The sequence below is a fragment of the Acomys minous genome (assembly GCF_964271855.1).
Source record: "Acomys minous genome assembly, chromosome: 15".
Lineage (NCBI taxonomy): Eukaryota > Metazoa > Chordata > Mammalia > Rodentia > Muridae > Acomys > Acomys minous.
This window is the reverse complement of record NC_140497.1, coordinates 84,986,527-85,005,695: the sequence shown is the minus strand read 5'-3', so window position 1 is coordinate 85,005,695 and position 19,169 is coordinate 84,986,527. Positions and strand designations below refer to the sequence as shown.

At 41.9% G+C, this 19,169-nt stretch overlaps 1 protein-coding gene across 20 annotated transcripts in view; it reads right to left on the bottom strand.

Moving 5' to 3' along the window:
* GRIP1 (glutamate receptor interacting protein 1) overlaps positions 1-19,169 on the bottom strand; it is a 625,712-nt gene that overhangs the window by 112,765 nt on the left and 493,778 nt on the right. For 19 of the 20 annotated variants that reach the window (XM_084760597.1, XM_084760582.1, XM_084760588.1 and 16 more), the window contains 2 exons: positions 3,771-3,918; positions 1,655-1,824 (listed from right to left, as the gene is read on the bottom strand). In XM_084760597.1, coding sequence (XP_084616723.1) covers positions 1,655-1,824; positions 3,771-3,918 — 318 coding nt within the window. The remainder of the gene's footprint in view (positions 1-1,654; positions 1,825-3,770; positions 3,919-19,169) is intronic. The other variant, XM_084760598.1, reaches the window with a different exon arrangement.

The window sequence follows — 19,169 nt, the reverse complement described above, 5'->3', positions numbered from 1 at the left end:
TCAAATTATCTTGGCAGGTAAAAAATTTTTAATATTTCATGAGTTGGGAACCATTTGAACTAGTTAGGATTTGCATGCAGCACAAATAGAGTAAAATAATGAGGTTGTTTTTTTAAAGAAATAACACTTTGAAAGGGTTCGTTTATATTTCTTACTGCTTCCAGACATGAGGCGCATCTTCTCAGAAGAGTACAGCACACAGTCTTCTGTGCCTCAAGTGCGACAATATCAGAGATATCAAATACAAAGAAGACAAGCACACAGGTTTGGACATCTCTCAAGGCAGGAAGGACCCTGGGGGGTGGTGGTGGTGGGAGGGGCTTTGGTTGAGGCTGTGTGCATCCCACTAGCCTCAGCATGCTCCTCGGTGTCTCAATTCAACTGTGCTGATTTCCAACCCCGACCTGCCTGAGTTGCATCATTTCCCCACTCCAATGTGTCAAATTAAAATCTGATAAGGGCAGCGCTGAACTAGAGATTATCATTAGCTCCAGGGCTGTCTAAGTGCCGTTTAATTAAAAAGGTTGTATCCAGCTGACTCATTCGGTATGAAAATTATTTTGTCCCTGGCTTTTTTTTCTCCCCCTGTAGAGAAGTGCAGCGCCTTTTAGAAGGTGAGAAACACAATGTATGTGACCTTCCCACAAGCAAAATTCCAATGCTCGAAAACCCTGGCTGTCACTAATTGTAAGAAAGCGTCTGCTCCTCTCTCAGTCCATTGGGCCAACAGTAGGAAGGCCTCCTGCTTCCAAGACTGGAAAGGGGTGGGAGCATGCAGTTTAAGAAATAGGTGGGAAATGGAATTGGAACAAAGACTCTACCAGACACTCAGACTTCCCTGGATTCGTGCATCAAAGTCTTGCGTTTGTACCAGGTTTTGTTTAAGATGCCCAAGTGGGTGGTTTTATACATTGAGAAACTCTGTGCACCTCAAGACAGTGGGGATGCACATTTCCTCAGCTGACTCAGTTTACTTCAATGAGTCAGCCATTCTCATTTTCCCTGGCATGAGGTTTGGCCCGAAAGTGTGTTCTTTATCCTGGGGGCACGGGGATAAATATTCTGGCAAATAGGCAAAAATACTGAAATCAACCTTTCATATAATAGCCAGTCCCAGATGAATATTTAATGGATCTGCTATTAATATGAATTTGTTTTATTTTATTTTAGGGTAGTAAAACGATTTCATTCAGAGACTTTGATGATGATGGGAAGGAACTAAAAAGGTTAATGCTAACTGATGTCCCGGCTCCCTCACTGCAAAGCCTGCTTTTGTTTTTGTTATGTGTGGGGGTGGGGGAGGGGAGGAGTTTAATGCTTGTTTGCATTGTCCTTTAGAGAGATTCAAAATTTCTTGTGACCATCATGAAGTCAAATCATCTTCCTTCTCACAAGACTCTATTTATAGCAAAGTTTAAGCAAGCAAACAGACAAAACAAATCAAATAGTTCTAGCCTGAAAGTTTGATTTCAGGGGTTCTTTCTTCTGTTTGAGGGTGTCCACTAACTATACATGCTTGTATGAGGGGACTCTGAAGAGGAGAAAGGGTAAACAAAAGTAAGCTGGTGATATAAAGGCGCTTGACTCCTAATGCCCTGGAGGAAAACAACTGCAAGAGCAACAGAGAGAGAAGGATCTAGAAGGTGCTTCTCACCATGCTCAGGTCCCTTCAGGGCCAGGCGGGTCTGGTGGTGTGGGAGAATCTCCAGCTTGACCTGGTCAGTGGTGTTGGCCAGGAACTGGGTCGCTTCGGCGAGTGTACAGTACTCCATGCTGGTGCCGTCGATGGACAGGATGTGGTCTCCCACATGGAGTGCACCACATCTACAGAGAGGAGAAACAGAGTCATCAAAGATCTGTCTCTTCAGAATGAGACTTGTCATGTTCTTCAAAGTTGGGAGTTTTATGCAATTATCATTTGCTTAAAAAACTAAAGTTAATGGAAGATATGACCTGTTATATTTTAGGCATATTGGGTCTGTATCGGGATGTAAAGTCTAGCAGAAAATGCGACCGGCTGATTTTCATATTCTCTTGCCCTGAGATATATTTTTTCCTTAAACATTTTGGGATGGGGATGCTAAACATTAAGGGGAAGAGGGCAAGAGGGATGTGAAGAAGAAAACTTTTTCTCCATGATTTTGTTCTTTTGACCTTTTTCTTTTCAGCTCTTCCATTCATAATTGTGGGACTGCAATGGCCCAGGGTCACAGAGGCAGCACACAATTGTGAGCTGTCAGTCACTCAGAATTTTTAAGATGTGGCTCGCTGAACTTGCCTAGGGTCCTATGTCTGATGACAATGGAGAGGTTCAGTTACTTCTGCCTTGCCATCTTTTAGTGGAGGCGCCCAGTTTAGTAGTCTTCATTTTGGGGCTCGGTTTTGTTAATCTGAAGTCAAACACTCATTAGCACAGAATAGAAATCATGTAGAAGTTAAGAGTGATCCAACCAGGTTTACATGAGGAGTAGAGGGAGCTAGGGGCAGGGGTCTGGCTGCTACACCTTGCTGAACTCGAGACTTTGGCTGGCTACTAGACAAATTGAGAAAAGCAGTCAGCACCAAATATACCAGGCAAATGGAGAGCTCCTTAAACTGGCCACCCACTGCAGAATGGGAAAACACAAAACCAAAGTGGAAGGAGACAGCATCCTGCACCACTGAGCTGGAAAATGCCTCTGCATCAGTGGCCGCCTCTGCATCAGTGGCCGCCTCTGCATCAGTGGCCACCTCTGCATCAGTGGCCACCTCTGCATCAGTGGCCGCCTCTGCATTGGTGGCTACCTCTGCATCGGTGGCTGCCTCTGCATTATCCACCTCTGCATCAGTGGCCGCCTCTGCATCAGTGGCCACCTCTGCATCAGCTGCCTCTGCATCAGTGGCTGCATAGTTTGGGGCAAACAATGGAGCTGTGGACCATTTGGGTTGCTGTGAGTCACTGTGCCACAGGATCAAGGCAGCCCAAGCCAAAGGGATGAGGAGAAGGGAAAGGAGGCTAGAAACATACAGAGTAGAATAGCTGAGGTCCATCTGAGGATTTCCATGGTGAGAATCTACTTAATCAAGCCAAAATCATGTCAAGGCACCTCTTCTGCCTGGAAGTAGTGTTCCATGCTGATTCACACAGGGGGCTTTGGGTGAGGGAGGTGGGTTTTTTTAAAACTAGGAGTTGTAAAAAACAACTTATGTGAAAAATCAGTCTTTTATCTCGTCCATGTTTAACCTTAAAAATGTAAAAATATAAATCAGAAAAATGAATTCCATTTTTTTCATGAGGTTATAACAGTGTTTAAGAGACCCTTGACTGAAGGTTGGGTGAAACCATTAAGATTAACAAACTATGACAGTATCAGGCTTGTCTTTAAAACTCACATTATTTTAAGAATATTGTATTATCTACTTTTCCAAGAAGGAGTAATATTTTCTGATAGCAGGATTTAATTGTTAACGATGCAGAAAAACCCATGTGCTCTCTGAACAGGACTCACTAAAGATCAGTTCCTTTACCCTACTTTAAGAACAGGTGCTTGTTTTTTTTTTTTTTTGCTGAGGGACACAGTAAGTAAATGTGTTCATTTGTTTGTTATTTCACTGATAAAGGCCAGGCTAAATTTCTGGAGGAAGTGACACTTCTTCATGGAGTGGCTGACCACAGAGATACAATGTTATGTTTCAAACAATAAATAAGTGTACATATTATACGTGTATATATTACAATTTTTAAAACACACACACTGTGCTGAGAAGGAGACACTTGCTGTGACACTCACCTGTCTGCTATGCTTGCAGATTTAATTTTGTCTATGACGATGACCTGTTTGTTACAGCACACCGAGGTAGTTAGGGCAACCCCAAGGCTGGCACCAGGAGTTTTGGCAACTTCAACTAGCAGTGGCCCGGATGCTGTTGCCACAGAATCTGTCAAGGAATGCATTTTGGGAAACAAACAAACAAACAAACAACAACAACAAAAAAAGATAAAACAAGTAAGCAAACAAAAAGATAAAGGATTTGATGCTAGTTTGATAATTCATGTTTTTCCTATGTTATATCCCTGCAGCCAGAGGGCACCTTCTTCATCCAGCTGCCATTATATGTGCACACGCCAATTTGTGAAATTGGATTTCAGTCTTTATGTCAGTTAAGATAACATCTCATAGATCATTATGCTTTCTATACTGCTTGGAATAGCCCTTGGAATATCTTAGATTTTCTTTAAAACCAATTAATTCAATACGTAACCAGCATTTATTATGTTTGCACATATGTATGTGCATTGACTCATGGGGGGGTCGATGGATAAATAGACAATAGATTGATAGATGGGGGTAGATGGAGAAAGGATGGATAGAAGAGAGAAAATGGGAGATAGAGTTAAGATAGAGATAGATATATAGACGATAGACAGATTGATAGATGACATATAAATACACAGATACACAGACAATATAGGTAGATGATATATCTAAATTGTCAAATAGTAGGCAAACTGGGTGTCATTTATAAACACATAGGACCTGAGTTATGGTTGTCTCCCTCTCAGGAGTGACTTTGTACTTGCTTTATTTTGGGTTTAAAAAACTATTTCAACTCCTACTCATCTTTGGAAAATTGGTATAAACATCAAAACCTCTGGGTAGCTGTTTCTAGCTCATGGTCTGGTCTGGTACTTTTCACATGTGCTCCCACAACCAGCACTATTCCTCCTGCTGTGGCCCACACCTCCCTGTCTGTGGTGATCACATGCTTCTCTCTGTCCACTGCCTGACTAAGCTTATTCTAAAGGCAGATTCTATGTCTTGCCAATCACCATGTTCTCAGGGCCCAGCATGGTGATTAGGACCAGGATGTACAAGGTTAGAAGCTACTCAATTAGTAAACAAGTAAAATATCTTTGATGCCATCCTTTAGTTCCAGTGCTCAGGAGGCAGAGCAGGTCTCCGATTTCAAGGACAGCCTGGTGTACAGAGTGAATTCCAGACCATCCAGGGATGTATAGTGAAATTTCCCCTCCCCAATCAAAGTATTTGGTCCTCTTTCAAGTACAGAAGGGGCTGGGGTCATATTGGAAAGAGACCTAGAAATAGAATTTAAAATGTCTGCATTTAATGATAATTTTTACAATATTTAGATCATGGCACTTTACACAAGTTATTAAAACTTCCTAAGCCTGACAGTGTTGCTGGTGTTTGCCGTTTTGTGGGTTCCTTTTTATCTTTTGCACCCTTTTCCATTTTTATTAACCCCTTAACACTAGATGGGAGAGAAAAAAAATAGAAGGGAAAGGGATAAAGTTACTGTAATACTATTTCCTGCTGATTAGGGGTGTTGAATTCCTTGGGGGCAAGTTTGACATTCTCTGTCAAGATATCTAACTTCTCATTTATTTGCACATGACTACATGACAGACAGCAACCAACCACCAATCAGCCAACAACAGCCACACCACCTCTCAAGGCCCTAGCATTAATATATCCTCTGAAAAGCTCCCAGAATTCTGTGTTTCTGTGGCTGAAGAAGAGGTACTAGGCACTGACTCATAACACTGGAAGGTTCATGTGTGACAGCTGTGTTCAGTGTGAGATAAAATAAGGTATCTCTTAAATCAGGCGAAGACCCATGCCAACAGCATTCAGATCCCATTTGAAAGGCATCTTAGTTTCCTTTCATGCTGATATGGCAAAATACATCGACAAAATCAATTTAAGGGATAAAGTGCTTACTTGAACTCACAGTTTAAAGTCAAAGCAACAGGAGTTCAAAGCAGCTGGTCACATTACATTCCTAGTCAGCAGTAGAGAACAACAGATGCACCGTGCAGCTAAGCTCTTTTTCTCAAATCACCGTTTAGGAACTCAGCCAGGGAAAGGTGCCCCCCAGAGTGGACAGTAGGCAATCTCTTTCTTCAACCATCCTCATCATTGACCAATGCGTCCTCGAACAGAATAATTTTGGAGGTAGAGATGGATGTTATGCATTGTTGCAACAACATGGATTTTCAGTCATCAAGGTTCACTTGCCTATGCTTGATGCTGAGTGTCATATACATCAGTAGCAGAGACCAACACTGACCTCATGATATGACCACGATGACCAGCCAGATACTTGGTGAGAGTTTTACTGACCTGGACCACTTTTATCATTGAAAAAAACAGTGGGTTATCCTTTCTGGGTTAGATATTTATTCTGGATATATATATTGAACATGATTCTTCTGTCTAAACCATCCGTGGACAGTGATTGTCTTAATAACAAATACACCCCAAGATAATATATTTTAATGCATTGTCAACTAGGGAGTGGAGCTGTTTGAAAGGATTATAAGGATTAGGGGGTGTGGTCTTTTTGGAGTAGGTGTGGCCTTGTTGGGGAAATGAGGATTATCTCAGCAACTGTTGACTGTTCTCGTCCCTGGCTGCCTGCCACCACACTCCCCTTCATGATTAAATTGGACTAACCCTCTGAAAGTGTAAGCAAGCCTTCATGTTTATGGAATTTACTGGTCTTACCATTTTGTTGTTGTTGTTTGTTTGTTTTTGTTTTTAACCGCACTGAAGCAACTGGCTTGATACAGTGCTGGAATGGCCATTCCATTCCAACTGTGGCACCAATGACTTGGCAACAGCATGGGGGGCTGGGGCAGAGTTTTTCAGAAGGATGTATAAACTTTGGTTCAAGGTCTAATACACATCACTGTTTCCCTTATATCCTGGATTCATGAGGAAGAAATTGGAATTGTGCCTGGTGACCCAATAGAACAAAATTGTTTTCTGTTCCTGCAATGTTATGCTCTAGAGGAAGAAGTGAGTGTTTCTTGCCAGGGGGCATAGGTGTGACCAGATGCTAAGGCTTCACCCATGGTTATATGGGGCTCTTGTTATCCTAGAAGTCACAGTTGCTGGGAAAGAAGTTGAATGTTAGCACGGGTGATTGATCCAGACTACCAGAGGAAAACTGAACTGTTTCTCCACAATGGAAGCAAGGAAGATGATATCTGGAGTGTAGAGGACCCTTTAGTGCATTTCTCTGTCAACTATATCCTGGGATTGAGGTCAGTGGAAACCTACAACAATCCAATGCAGACTCAGACCCAATGGTTGGGACATTTCAGGAATGAGGGTATGAACAACCTCTCTAGGTTGCTGGGGTGCTTGGCCAAAGGTAGAGGAAATACAGAATGAGTAGTAGAGGAAAGTGGTTACAAATACTATCTAAGGCCACATGATAATTTATAGAAATGAAGATGCAATTGCCACAGGAATTCCTGCCCTATTTTTTTTAAAGAATATGTTTGTGTGTACACTTACATATATCTTCCCTTCTTCTATTTTTTTAATCATATCATGTAACACTTATTGAGACAATACTAAGGATTAGCTGTTGAATGCTATTTTTTTAATTCTATTTTACTTTGGTTTTTTATTCCTCTATCTCTCTCCTCCACCCCTTATCCCTCCTAATTCCTACCAACCCCCAACACTAAGTAGGAGAGAAAGAAGGCTATTAGGGAGAGGGGGTAGAGTTCGCTTTACTGCTTCTGCCTGGTTAGGGTTATTGGGTTCTTTCAGTCAAACAACAGCAGCAGCCTTCTTCCTTCTCCAACTGTCTCCTAGAAGCACCTCCTCCCTGTAACATCTCTTGATATGTGCTTTTTCTCTGTCTGGGCTCTAGTATTTATACCCTCTCCAAGTCCTCAGAATCCAACTAACTGCAGCTGGCAAAGACCACACCCCTCTCTGAGTCATGTAAGGCTGCTATCAGCTGTGCGCAAACTAAAAGCAGCCCCATAGCCTACACTTGGGATTAAAAGAAAACCTGTTTACATAACATAACTGAGTTTTAAAAGAAACCAAAACTTCTACAGTTGGCTCTTGCAAATCTGTATTATCGTATTTTAAGTTATGGGGCACTAAAAGAATAAGCGTCCCTTGGGGTATTATGCCACCTATTCTGGGAAGTGAAGTAGCATGTTTATTTTTGCATATTGTAGTTATACCATGCATCATGCTTATGTGTTTTTCAAACTTGATACAAGCCAGAGTCATCTGATAAGGGAAAGCTCCATCAGATTGCCTGAAGACAAGTCTATAGGGCATTTCCCTGATTGGTGACTGATGTGGGAATGTCTAGCTCCACTGGTGGCAGTGCCATCCATGGAAAGGGAGTTGTAGGTGGTGTAAGAAAGCAGGCTGAGCAAATCCATGGGGAGAAAGCCCATAAACAGCATTTTCCGTGGCCTCTGCTTCAGTTCCTGCCTCCTGGTGGCTGGCTGCTTTGAGCACCTGCCGTGATTTCCCTTCATGATAGACTCTAACCTGTAAGCTGAAATAACCCCTTTTCCTTGCCCAAGCTGCTTTTGGTCAAGATGTTTTATCACAGCAACATCAGCCAACTAAAATCTCACGTTAGGTGGAATTATGAAGCTGTTACTACTTTCATCTGAAAATTAAGCGTGGCATAAGGAAATATGACTGATGGTCAAGTTGATGAGGGGTGAGCTTACTCTTGGTTAATCTTGGTTGGCAGCCAAGAGGTAGGTTGCTGGTACAACTGTGAAGGATTTTCTTAGTGAGAAGCCCATGTTAAATGCAGTCAGTACCTTTGGTTAGCATCCCAGACGAAAGCCTGAGGGGAAAGCCTTGTACTTGGCTTTGTTGCTTCACATCTCACTTGGTGAGTTCATCACCTACCCTGTGGCTACTGCTACTGTGGCTGTATTTTTTCCAGTGTTGTTAGAATCCAGCTGTGTCAGGCTTCCAAAGCAGACCAATGGGAAGTCAGTGTCTGGCTCTCCTGGGATTCCTACAGTGCCTGACTAGGACTATTGAGGCATCCAGCCCCGTGAACTGAGCAACCTCTCCAGCGTGAAGGCGGTCATTGCTGGACTACCCCAAATGTATCACCGAAGCTAGTCTAACAAATTTCCCTTAAATACACATTCATACTATTGGTTCTGTTCTTTAGAGAATTGTGAATAATACACAAGGCTTCTTGTATGCACTACTTTACTAAATGACCAACAATATGGAAACAACTTAGTACTGAAAAGGTGAAGATTTCTGTTCCTCAGGGCCAGTTCCTGTCCCTGCCATTTCAGGATTCATTAATAACAAATTGCATGAGGCAGTGGCCTTACTCTACCAACATAGCTCTTTGGTTCTGAGGTGTTACGCTATTTACACAGGCCCTGTTGTTACTCTGTTCCTGAACCCCACTCTACTGAGGTAGCTACCTTGGACTAACAACACTGGTCTCCTGACACCATGTTGAGCTATAATCTAGGCTTTAAAAAAATCATATTGTAGAATGATCAATTATTATTTATCAAACCAATTCCTTAGCTCTGAGTGGGTTTGAAATAGATGGGTCTCTGGGATGGTGATCACTTATGTTTTTCCTCCTGGCCTTGCTGTACCTGATTATAAATTTATTTTGTTTTAGAAATGAAAGCAATGAGGCTTTCATGTTATTTATTACTTAATCTGTTAATTTTTCCACTTGGTGATACAGTGGAAAATTTCAAAACATAAAATGTTTTATGAACAAATTTATTTAAAATATTGCAGAAAATTACTTTAAACTGTGTATAGATGAATCATAAATGAATTTATTGCTTATGCTTGGGTCTGGTCTCTCTACAACTTTACTACATATATGCAAATGACTTAAAGTGAGAAAAAATTCATATTGAACACATTCTTCATCTTGCTAGAAGTATTTTGGATAATGGGCACTTTCAGAGACAGCGTCTTTCATGATTAACTATCATTTTTAAAAGGTCCCTCAGGAAATAAAATTCCTTATAATCATTTTTATTAGTATTTATTAGTATTAGCCTACAGCTGTGTCAAAATATTGATAGTCATATATTTGTATAGTCCTAATGTTTTAATTATAATAAAGACTAAACTTAGTTGTTGTTCTTTTTAAAGAAAGAAATGGTAGGAACAGGGATAGCACATAGCTGAGGCAGATGATGACAGGTCCTTTGCCACCATTAATTCAGAGGTGAAGAAAAGCACATCACAGCCACTCTCCCATATTTCGGTGATTGGAAAGTGGAACAAATGCTCACTGGGCATTCTAGTTAAGGATATACAGCTATATGTAGTATTTCCACTTGAGAGGCATCAATGCAGGCAAAATGCACTCTCTTTTAAAGTAGAATGCTTTCAAATTCTGAGCTGAGAAATGGAAATTTAATTTGAGGGAACGGGCATTTTGGTTCACGGGTGGTGGCCAAGAGTGCGGTCCTTGGGCTACTAGCCATGCGGCTGCAGCTATTGACTGCAGAAGACTAATCTTTTTTTTTTTTTATTCCTAGTTTTAGGGGTTATCTATAAAAGCAACAAATCCATATAGCAACCGTGATGTTACACAAGTCAGAGGCTACTGGTCAGGCAGAGGAAACCGAGGAAGGCTGGGAACTAACTTGACAAAGACACTTAATAGCTAGAATGAAACTCTGAACCGTTTACCAATGAGAAGAGATGTACTGCTGGACGTAAGTGGGATTCTAGACAACTGATGTTTGTGATGACAGATGCAAATACCTCAGGATTAAGTTTTTCTAATGGCCCCAAAAACCTTAATGAACAGTTTGGGGGACGGTGTCCAATCTTCAGACACATACCACATAATATAACATTATCACATTAAGTGGTTTTCAGATCAGAACTGTAACTTCCTAAGAGATCATTATCAGAATGGAATTTTTACGTGTGTAGAAAAAGGCTGGTGAGGAGAGGAGGACATAGATCCCACATAAAGATGGCAGGGAACTAGTGGCAGCAGCTTGCTGAGCCTGCTCCTCTCTCCCTGTTGGTGGGCCATAATTTTACTTGCCATGGTCACTACCATATTGACTTGCCCAACATGCATCTCTGCCAAGTTCTTCTGCCATGTAGAATGGTTCTTCACCATGTCATAAACAGGCCAGTTCCATGTCCCAGCATGACAGGGGGAGTTTATCCACTCCTTTACTTCTCCTGACTTGTTTGTCCCCAAGATGGCGCCCATCCTTCTCCATCGTACAAGCCTGAACCCAGGAGTCGCTTCCCGAGCACAATTTCTCTACTGTCTTAACTAAAGTCATCCTGAATCTACTTTTGAAATAATGCTCAACTTCATGTTTTTTCCCCCGCCTTCTTTGTTCATGCTTTTCACCTTCCCGACTCAAGGTGACCTTTCATGCATGGCGTTTTAGCTCCACGCTTGAAACCTTTCCACAGGGAAGAAGATCATAACACACGTGTGGACCTGTGTGACTTGGATGCTGTGAGTGACTTCAGTCTTATTTTTCCACCATCCCGATCTTGTTCTCTATCTTCCAGGACCTGTCTGCACTTTCCACTCTTCGCAACTATCGTGAGTCCTTATATGTCATAATAATATACGTTTTTGTTCTTCTCCCAACCTAGGATATCCCAACTCTCACCTGGTGCATCTTTCCCCCACTTCCTTTCCTGCCTGGATCTGCAAACTTGTGCCATCTGCCCGCCCCACACTTTAGTAGAGTCGTATGTTTTTCTTTTGCAACAAGTTTAGTATGTAACATTAAACAGTTGTCTTCTAGGTTGCTCTTAATCAATGACTCCATACGGCATATGCATCTGGGAACTCCTATTTTCCATTCATAATAGGAACTCCCCAGTGTCTGCAAGGCAAGCAGAAACGTGATAGGCGCCCACCAATATTTATCACTGAAATGCAAAAAATGGTTTTCTGTTACTGACTTTAGGCACAGGGCCACCGGTCCTGCTGATACAGAAGTTGTATTTGGGATCATGGTACTCCACACCTGAAACTCTTTGATGTCTATTCTTGAAACAGTGACTACCCACACATGGGTGACCCTAATGATAAGGGGGGATTTTTAATTTAACTTCGAAGCGCGCACAAAGGGATTCCAAGCGGCACCTCATAACCTAGGGCTGTGAACCACATGATCTTATCCAAAAGCTTAAGAACTGATGCATAATCTCTTGAAGGGCGGTAGCTCCATTTCCTTCTAGAGGGAAGGGACACTAAAGCACCTGGAAAAAGTTGAGTAAATATGTCATCTGCAGGATCATGAACTCTTAAGGTAGACCAGCATTACTTGGGGATTACTTAAAGGTCCTTAAAAGAATGAAGAAATGTGAATACAGTGGAGGTCTGAGAAAGGCACTGACCCGTGGAGAATCCCACCAACAAGCATGGTTATAACTTGTTTTACCAACTAACCGAGGGAGGTGCCAAGGGAATGGCAGTGACGCCCGAACAAGAGGAGCTGGTGTGGTTAGCTTGAGCTGAACAGATGAGCTAGAGCCTAATGTTTCTCAGTTGATTTTATTCTAGTAGGTTCTAAAAGAACAACTATTTTACCAAGTACCACTTCCCAGGATTACACATGTGGAAGTCACTTTCTGCATCACAGAAGGGGATCTACAAGTGTTAGCGCTTTAATTGATCATTAGCCTTTTCTGGTGATTGCTTTCCATAATAAATGTTTCCCCCACAAAATCATTAAAATGCCAACTACCTTGTGGCACTAAGCCTATTTCCCTTGATGCCACCCAATTTCATTCTCACAGGCCCTTCTGAGAAGTGGGGCCTCCGGAGGGCTGGCTGCATGCCAAGATAGCTAACAAGATGCAGGGGAGAAGTAGGAGCGAGTGAACAGGGTGGAAGAATGAGCTCCTATTATTTAAGAAAGTACAAGAGGAAAAATGGAGTGTGTCAACAGAAGAAAAAGAGACAGAAGAGAACACGCGAAGAAACAATCGAGATCGGAGCCACAGACAGATGATTAGTTTATTCTGCTGTAGTGAAGCACAGTTGGGGGAAAATGGATCATGTAGACATACATTATTCATGGTTAAAGACTTCTCAGTCATTAAGATATTTGTACCAGCATTGAAGCTTTTGCACGCTGTGCTGATTTATGGGCTACAAAATTACTTGAGCTACGCCAAGGACTGTTTGTATGGGAAACATTCTGGCTTTTGTTGTTGTTGTTGTTTGTTTGTTAATCAGTTTCCCCACTTCTGAGCCCTGCATCTCAATGAGAGCAAGTCCTGATTACAACTTCCTTGGCAGAGCAGAAAGTCTGAATATGCCAAGTTAGCACTGTCTGCCTTATATTTTTTCAGATAGAAATACCATCAGCTTACCTATTGGTTGAAAGTATATTTTTTATTAATGATATGCTATGAAAATAGTGCCTGTAATAATTCCAATTATTTTCAGCATAGTGAAACTCCCAATAAAATGTTAAGTTGTTAATCTGTATGTATGTAAGTTTGAAGGTGTGCTTGCTTATGTGTGAGTGCCAGTGTGGCAGCCACAGGTCAGTGTCAGGTGCCCTCTGTCATTCTCCACCACTTATTTTTTGAGACAGTCTCTTAAAGACTCTCACTGACTTGGCTATCCTGGCTGGCCAACAGCACACCAGGCTCTGCCTGACGTATTTGTCCCTCCTCTCTTGCCCAGTGCCCAGGTGACAGAATTGTTATCACCACACACTACACTAAGCGGCTCCTGTGAAAGAGTGACCACAGCAACCATGTGGAGAGACTAGAATTCTCATTGCCCCCGTGGAAGGTAAACTCATACACTCTCTTTGGAGGCTGTCTTAATTACTTTTCTATTGCTGTAATCAGACACCATGGCCGTGGCAACTTATAAAACAAAGTATTTAATTTGGACTTATGGCTTTAGTGGGTTAGAGTCCATGATGGCAGAACAAAGGCATAGCATTTGGATCAGCTAAGAACTCACATTTTTGATCCATAAGAAGGAGGAGGGAGGGAGATATCAAGAGAAGGATGGAGAGAGGGACAGAGAGACAAAGACAGAGAAAGATAGAGATACAGACAGAGACAGATCAACAGAGAGAGACAGAGAGGCTGGGAACGAAAGTCTTTCCACACCTCAAAGACCACCCACCCCCAGTGACACACCTCCTCCAACAAGACCACACCTCCTAATCCTTCCCAAGCAGTTCCACCAACTGGGGACCAAGCATTCCCATATTTGAGCCTATAGGGGTCATTCAAACCACCACAGACGCCTTTTGCCATTATCTGTGAAAGAGAAGCACAAGCCTGCCTTACAGCAACCTATTAATGAGTTCCCATAGAAACGTATATAAAAGCAAGAAAAATGGAAATCACCTAAGCAGAAAAAAATAAATAAATTATGAGTATACTTGCTTTGTGAAATACTGTATGACAAAAAGAATAAATTATCAAAACCAAACCTTAGCAATATCAATCTCACACACATACTATTGAGGATAAGAAGCCCAGGTTGGGTTTATTTTTAAGTATAAAACTAAGCAAAGCTAGCATATTCTGTTAGAAGTCAGACTAATGGCCACCCTTGAGAGCGGAGAGTGACGAAAGTGGATAGCAGCGCACTTTTTGATGGTGATAATGTTCCAAATCTGAGTGTGATTACTTAGATGTGTTTTTTCAGTTTATGAAGATGTATCAAGTGGAAACTTGGGATTTGTGCCTTCCCTATGCTGTTGCCCATCAGTTAAAAGGTTTCAAAAATACCATAAGCACATATTTAAAAATTCAGCTACATCAAAATAGCAAGTACAGTTATTGCACCGTTGATGAAACTACCGTGATAAACCCCACCATGGGGACTAAGATCGATCACCAGCCAAGCTTTACCCAAACTCAAGGCAGCCTCAGCTATGCTATGAATTTTACTGTCTTTGGACTCTAATCCCAGCACAATGAATGCTGCAATTGTATGCTTTAACTTTCTGGAAAAACTAGGATTTAAGGTGAAGCTTATTTGAACATGGAAGGTGCACTCTGGCCTAGTTTTCAAGCACCATATTTCTAGTAGACAATATAAAAGACATTAGCAATTAAAGAAACCTTTCAAATGGGAGCTGGGAAGATGGCCCAGTGAATAAAGTGTTTTCTATGCAAGCATAAGGACATGGGTTTTGATCCTCAGCTCCAATGTTAAAGCCACGCAGCTTAGTGCATGGTGATACACCATGTACCAGTTTCTATTTACTTGATGACTAATTAGTTTTTCATGCACTTTTGGTCCTTTGATTCTTGTTGGTCACTAACGTGTTCTTTGCTTTCTTTTGATTTCCTCCTATGATATCTGACTTACTGGTTTGGGAAACTTATAAGACATCTGTTATAGGATTGGAGCATTGATGCAGAGGTTAAGAGCACTTCCTCCTCTTCCAGAGGATCCAAGTGCCGTTCCCAGCAACTATATGGCAGTTTACAACCATCCTTAACTCCTGCTCTGTGAGCTCCAACGCCATCTTCTGGATTCCATGGGCACCAGGCACACATACACACACACACACACACACACACACACACACACACACACACACAAGCAAAAACATTCGTACATATAAAATAAATAAATCTTAACAAATTTAAACTGGGATTCCAAGTATGTGACAATAGGTATGGGTTTAGGAATTTTTAATTACCCAATTTTTATGTTACATGAATTTCTTAAAAAAAAAAAAGAGGTCTTTGATTCTATTATGTCATTATGTTTTTCCCTACAGTCTTTGATTTAATTTCACACTTAGATGGTCTGTCTGGAGTTTATTTCATTTTAACCAAATGGGTATTTTTTTCCCTCTGGTTGCATTATTATGCCACCCAAGTCACTGTCTGGTGAGTCGTGTCTATATATCCGTTTCTGAGCATTCGTCTCCATTCACTGGTTTCCTCTTACGTCCGGACTACACTGTAGGAAGTGAGTGAAGCCTTACTCTGTGTGTTATTTGGCTTGGCTGCAGCCATGTCAAGGACCCCAGATGCCCCTCCCACGGGAACGTGGGACCCAATGTGAATGTTGACAATATGCTCAGAAAATGTCCACCATAGCTTCCCTCCCACCTCCTTGCGTAATGGCCGGAAGACTGGCTTCCTCTAGAGGCTGCTACTGACACTAGCTATACTGTCATATACCATAGCGGCACTCTGGGTCCATCCCCCTGCTCAAATGCTTCTCCATTAGAGAGCCCAGACCACGGGGTTCTGTTTTTTCTGTGTCTGTGTGTCTGTCATCTCTTTGTTCCCTCTCACTGCCCTAGTTAGGTAACAACTCCTTAGAGCTGTGCAAGAAGGGTGCTATAGCACCTTAATTTATTTAGCTTTTAAATAAAGTTTGATACCTGACCTGATGGAGTCTATAGTTTTGCTGCTGTGGAGAAAGGCCCCCACTTTTCTTGACCCTTTTGTAGAGTCATGCTTCCCCGCGAATTTAGTTCAGTGCAAATTAGAGCTCTGAAACTAAGTGAGAAAGCTGAAACCCCCACCAAGGACAAGGAACAGGAAATAACCATATCAGGGATTATATGACAGGTTTCAGAATTAATTTGACAGGCAGACATAGTTTTTGTAGACATTTACACATGCCTTTTTGGAAAAGCAACGATAGGGCTCCTCACATAAGTTTGTAGGGCATCCGTACAGCTAAATGACAAAGACAAATTTAGCTTTAGAACAAAGGAAAAGAAAGGCAGCCTGCTAGCCTGGCCCCAGTGGATGAGGATGTGCTCAGTCCTGATGTGACTTGATGTGCTGTGGGGGGGGTTGTTGTTGTTGGGGGGCTCCCCTTTTTATAAGGACCAGGGGATGGGGGGTGGGGAAAGAGGGAGGGAGGGAGGGGCTGGAAGGAGAGGAGGGAAGGGGCTATGACCGAGATGTAAAGTGAATCTATAAATTAAAAACAAATTTTTTTTAAAAAAGAAAAGAAAGGCAGCCCATGGCATTTTCCAAAGAGCTCCCTGAACTCAGGCATGGGGATGTGCCATACTGTCAGATGCCATTGTGTTTCTCCGAGACATTCTAGATGTTTCATTTCCACTGTCACTGCTAACGTGAAGACTTTAGGAGAAACTTTTCAGAGACGTCAAGGGTATGCCTTCACGGGCTTTAGAGAGCGTAAACAGTCAAAGTGTTCCTTAAAGCTGTGGGAAAGTAGAAATATTTACCTCCAAAGTGCAAAATCCCTGCCCCAACTGCTAAAAGATTTGGCATATTACCCAGAGACCAGTCGTCACATTCTATCAAAGCTCTGATTCCTTCTCAGGCTTAAAACAGAGGCCAGCAGGTTTTCTGTAGTTGGATATGTGATGCACAGAGAGAACAGACAAGTCCCCACCAGGTTCTGCTGAGGCAGAGAAACTGCTATGTAAGAGTAAGCATCTGTCGGCCTGAAAATAGTTCTTAGTACTTAGGCAGCTCATCCTCTAAGACTACAAAGGAAGGTCAGGTCCTCCAGGAAGAACTAATGGCTGGATGTCGGGTTGCAAGCTCTCTCTAGCAGCCTGAGCTACACAGGGCTGTATCAAGTCAGCACATGCTGCTTCTCTGAGAGCCAGATCTGAAATAAGAGAAAGGAGTAGCAACCACTTTACTATCGCCAAAGACGACAGTTTCCTCAGGAGCTGTGAGGGGTGTGTGTGTGTGTGTGTGTGTGTGTGTGTGTGTGTGTGTGTGTGTGTGTGTGTGTGTGTGTGTGTTGGCATATGTATATGGGTTAGAGGTGAGGAGAACCTGTGGGAATTGGTTCTTGCCTTCCATTATGTGGGTCCAAGTGACTGAATTCAGATCACCAACTTTTATCTGCTGAGCCATTTAGCTGGCTGAACTTTGTCTCTTAAGATAAGGGGCCTGGGGCTAGCTAATTAAGCTATACCGCCTTGCGTGTGAATTCTAGGGATTGGCCACTCTCCAGACTTGGATTAAAAGCACATGCACACAAATATGTGAGTTCTGGGCCTTTATCTTAGGTCCTAATATTTATGTGGTAAATAATGCTGACTGAGTTGTTTTCCACAAAATATACTTTAAAGTATTTATCACATATTTACTTTAAAGAATCTAATTATGGGTTAGATCCAATAAATGAACAACATAGCTATTGTGTATTAAAGTAACTAATGCTTTGTTACCAAGAAAACCAAGAAAACTAAAGCATAAGAGGAATCCTTAGCTTGGGGCGGTGGGACACCTGGATAGAATCAATAAGCCCACACTTGTTTAGAATCCTTATTTACCGGATCCTCAGTGCATACTTATTAATTATAAAGCATGTGAAACTTCCAATTACATAAAAATTGACCTATACTGGGCAGAGGTAGAAAATACGTTGAATGTCAGAATCAAATAAATTAAGATGGGCTGGGATGATGAATGGATATTAAAAATTATTATTTAATGTTCCTTACATTATAATGGTCAGTTGTAGTCTGCAAAATGCTTTCACACATGTAATTTCATTCTCTTGCTCAACAAACCCCTCCTAGGTCAGGCTGGGATCTATGTTGGGATAAGCCCCACAGGAATGCCCAGGGACCCATTTCCTTGATGATTCTAAGTTGTATCAAGTTGGCAATTTGCACTAACAACCATGATTCCTACCACTTATCTTCCTCTTCCTCCTCTTCTTCTTTTTCTTCTTTTTTTCTTCTTCTCCTTCTTCCTCTCCCTCCTCCTTCTCTTCCTCTCCCTCCTCCTCTTCTTTCTCTTCCTCCTCCTCTTCTTCCTCTTCCTCCTCCTCTTCTTCCTCCTCCTCCTCTTCCTCTTCTTCTTCTCTTCCCCTTCCTCCTCCTTTCGCTCCATCCTCCCTTTTCTGTGTTTCAGACAAGAATTTGACCACAGACCCACCTTCTCACTCATTCTAAGATACCTCATCTGTAGACAGGTCTATCATGTGATGAGGAGTAGGTATAACATGTTGCCTTAAGCTATGGGCTTGGTTTGAAGGAAGTTATTCGTTACCACGTATGTTTAAAAAAGAGTTGGGTATGTAATAATTTTGCTTTTTGCTATCTCCACAGAGCCTTTGGTGCCTTAGAAGAGTGGTTCTCAACCTCCCTAATCCTGCTGCCCTTTAATACAGTTACTCATGTTGTGGTGACCCCCCCAACCACAAAATCATTTTGTTGCTACTTCCTAACTTTAATTTTGCTACTGTTATAAATTGTAAATATCTGATATGTGGCCCCTGTGAAAGGGTCTTTTAACTCCCACAAAGGGAGGGTACAACCTACAGGTTGAGAGCCACTGCTTTAGAAGCTTGTTATAAATGTGTTCCTACCTGTTCGGTGAGATAGGTCTTCTCTAGGCAGCTGTTTTTCAATCATGTTTAGCTATGAAGGGTATTTCAAAGCT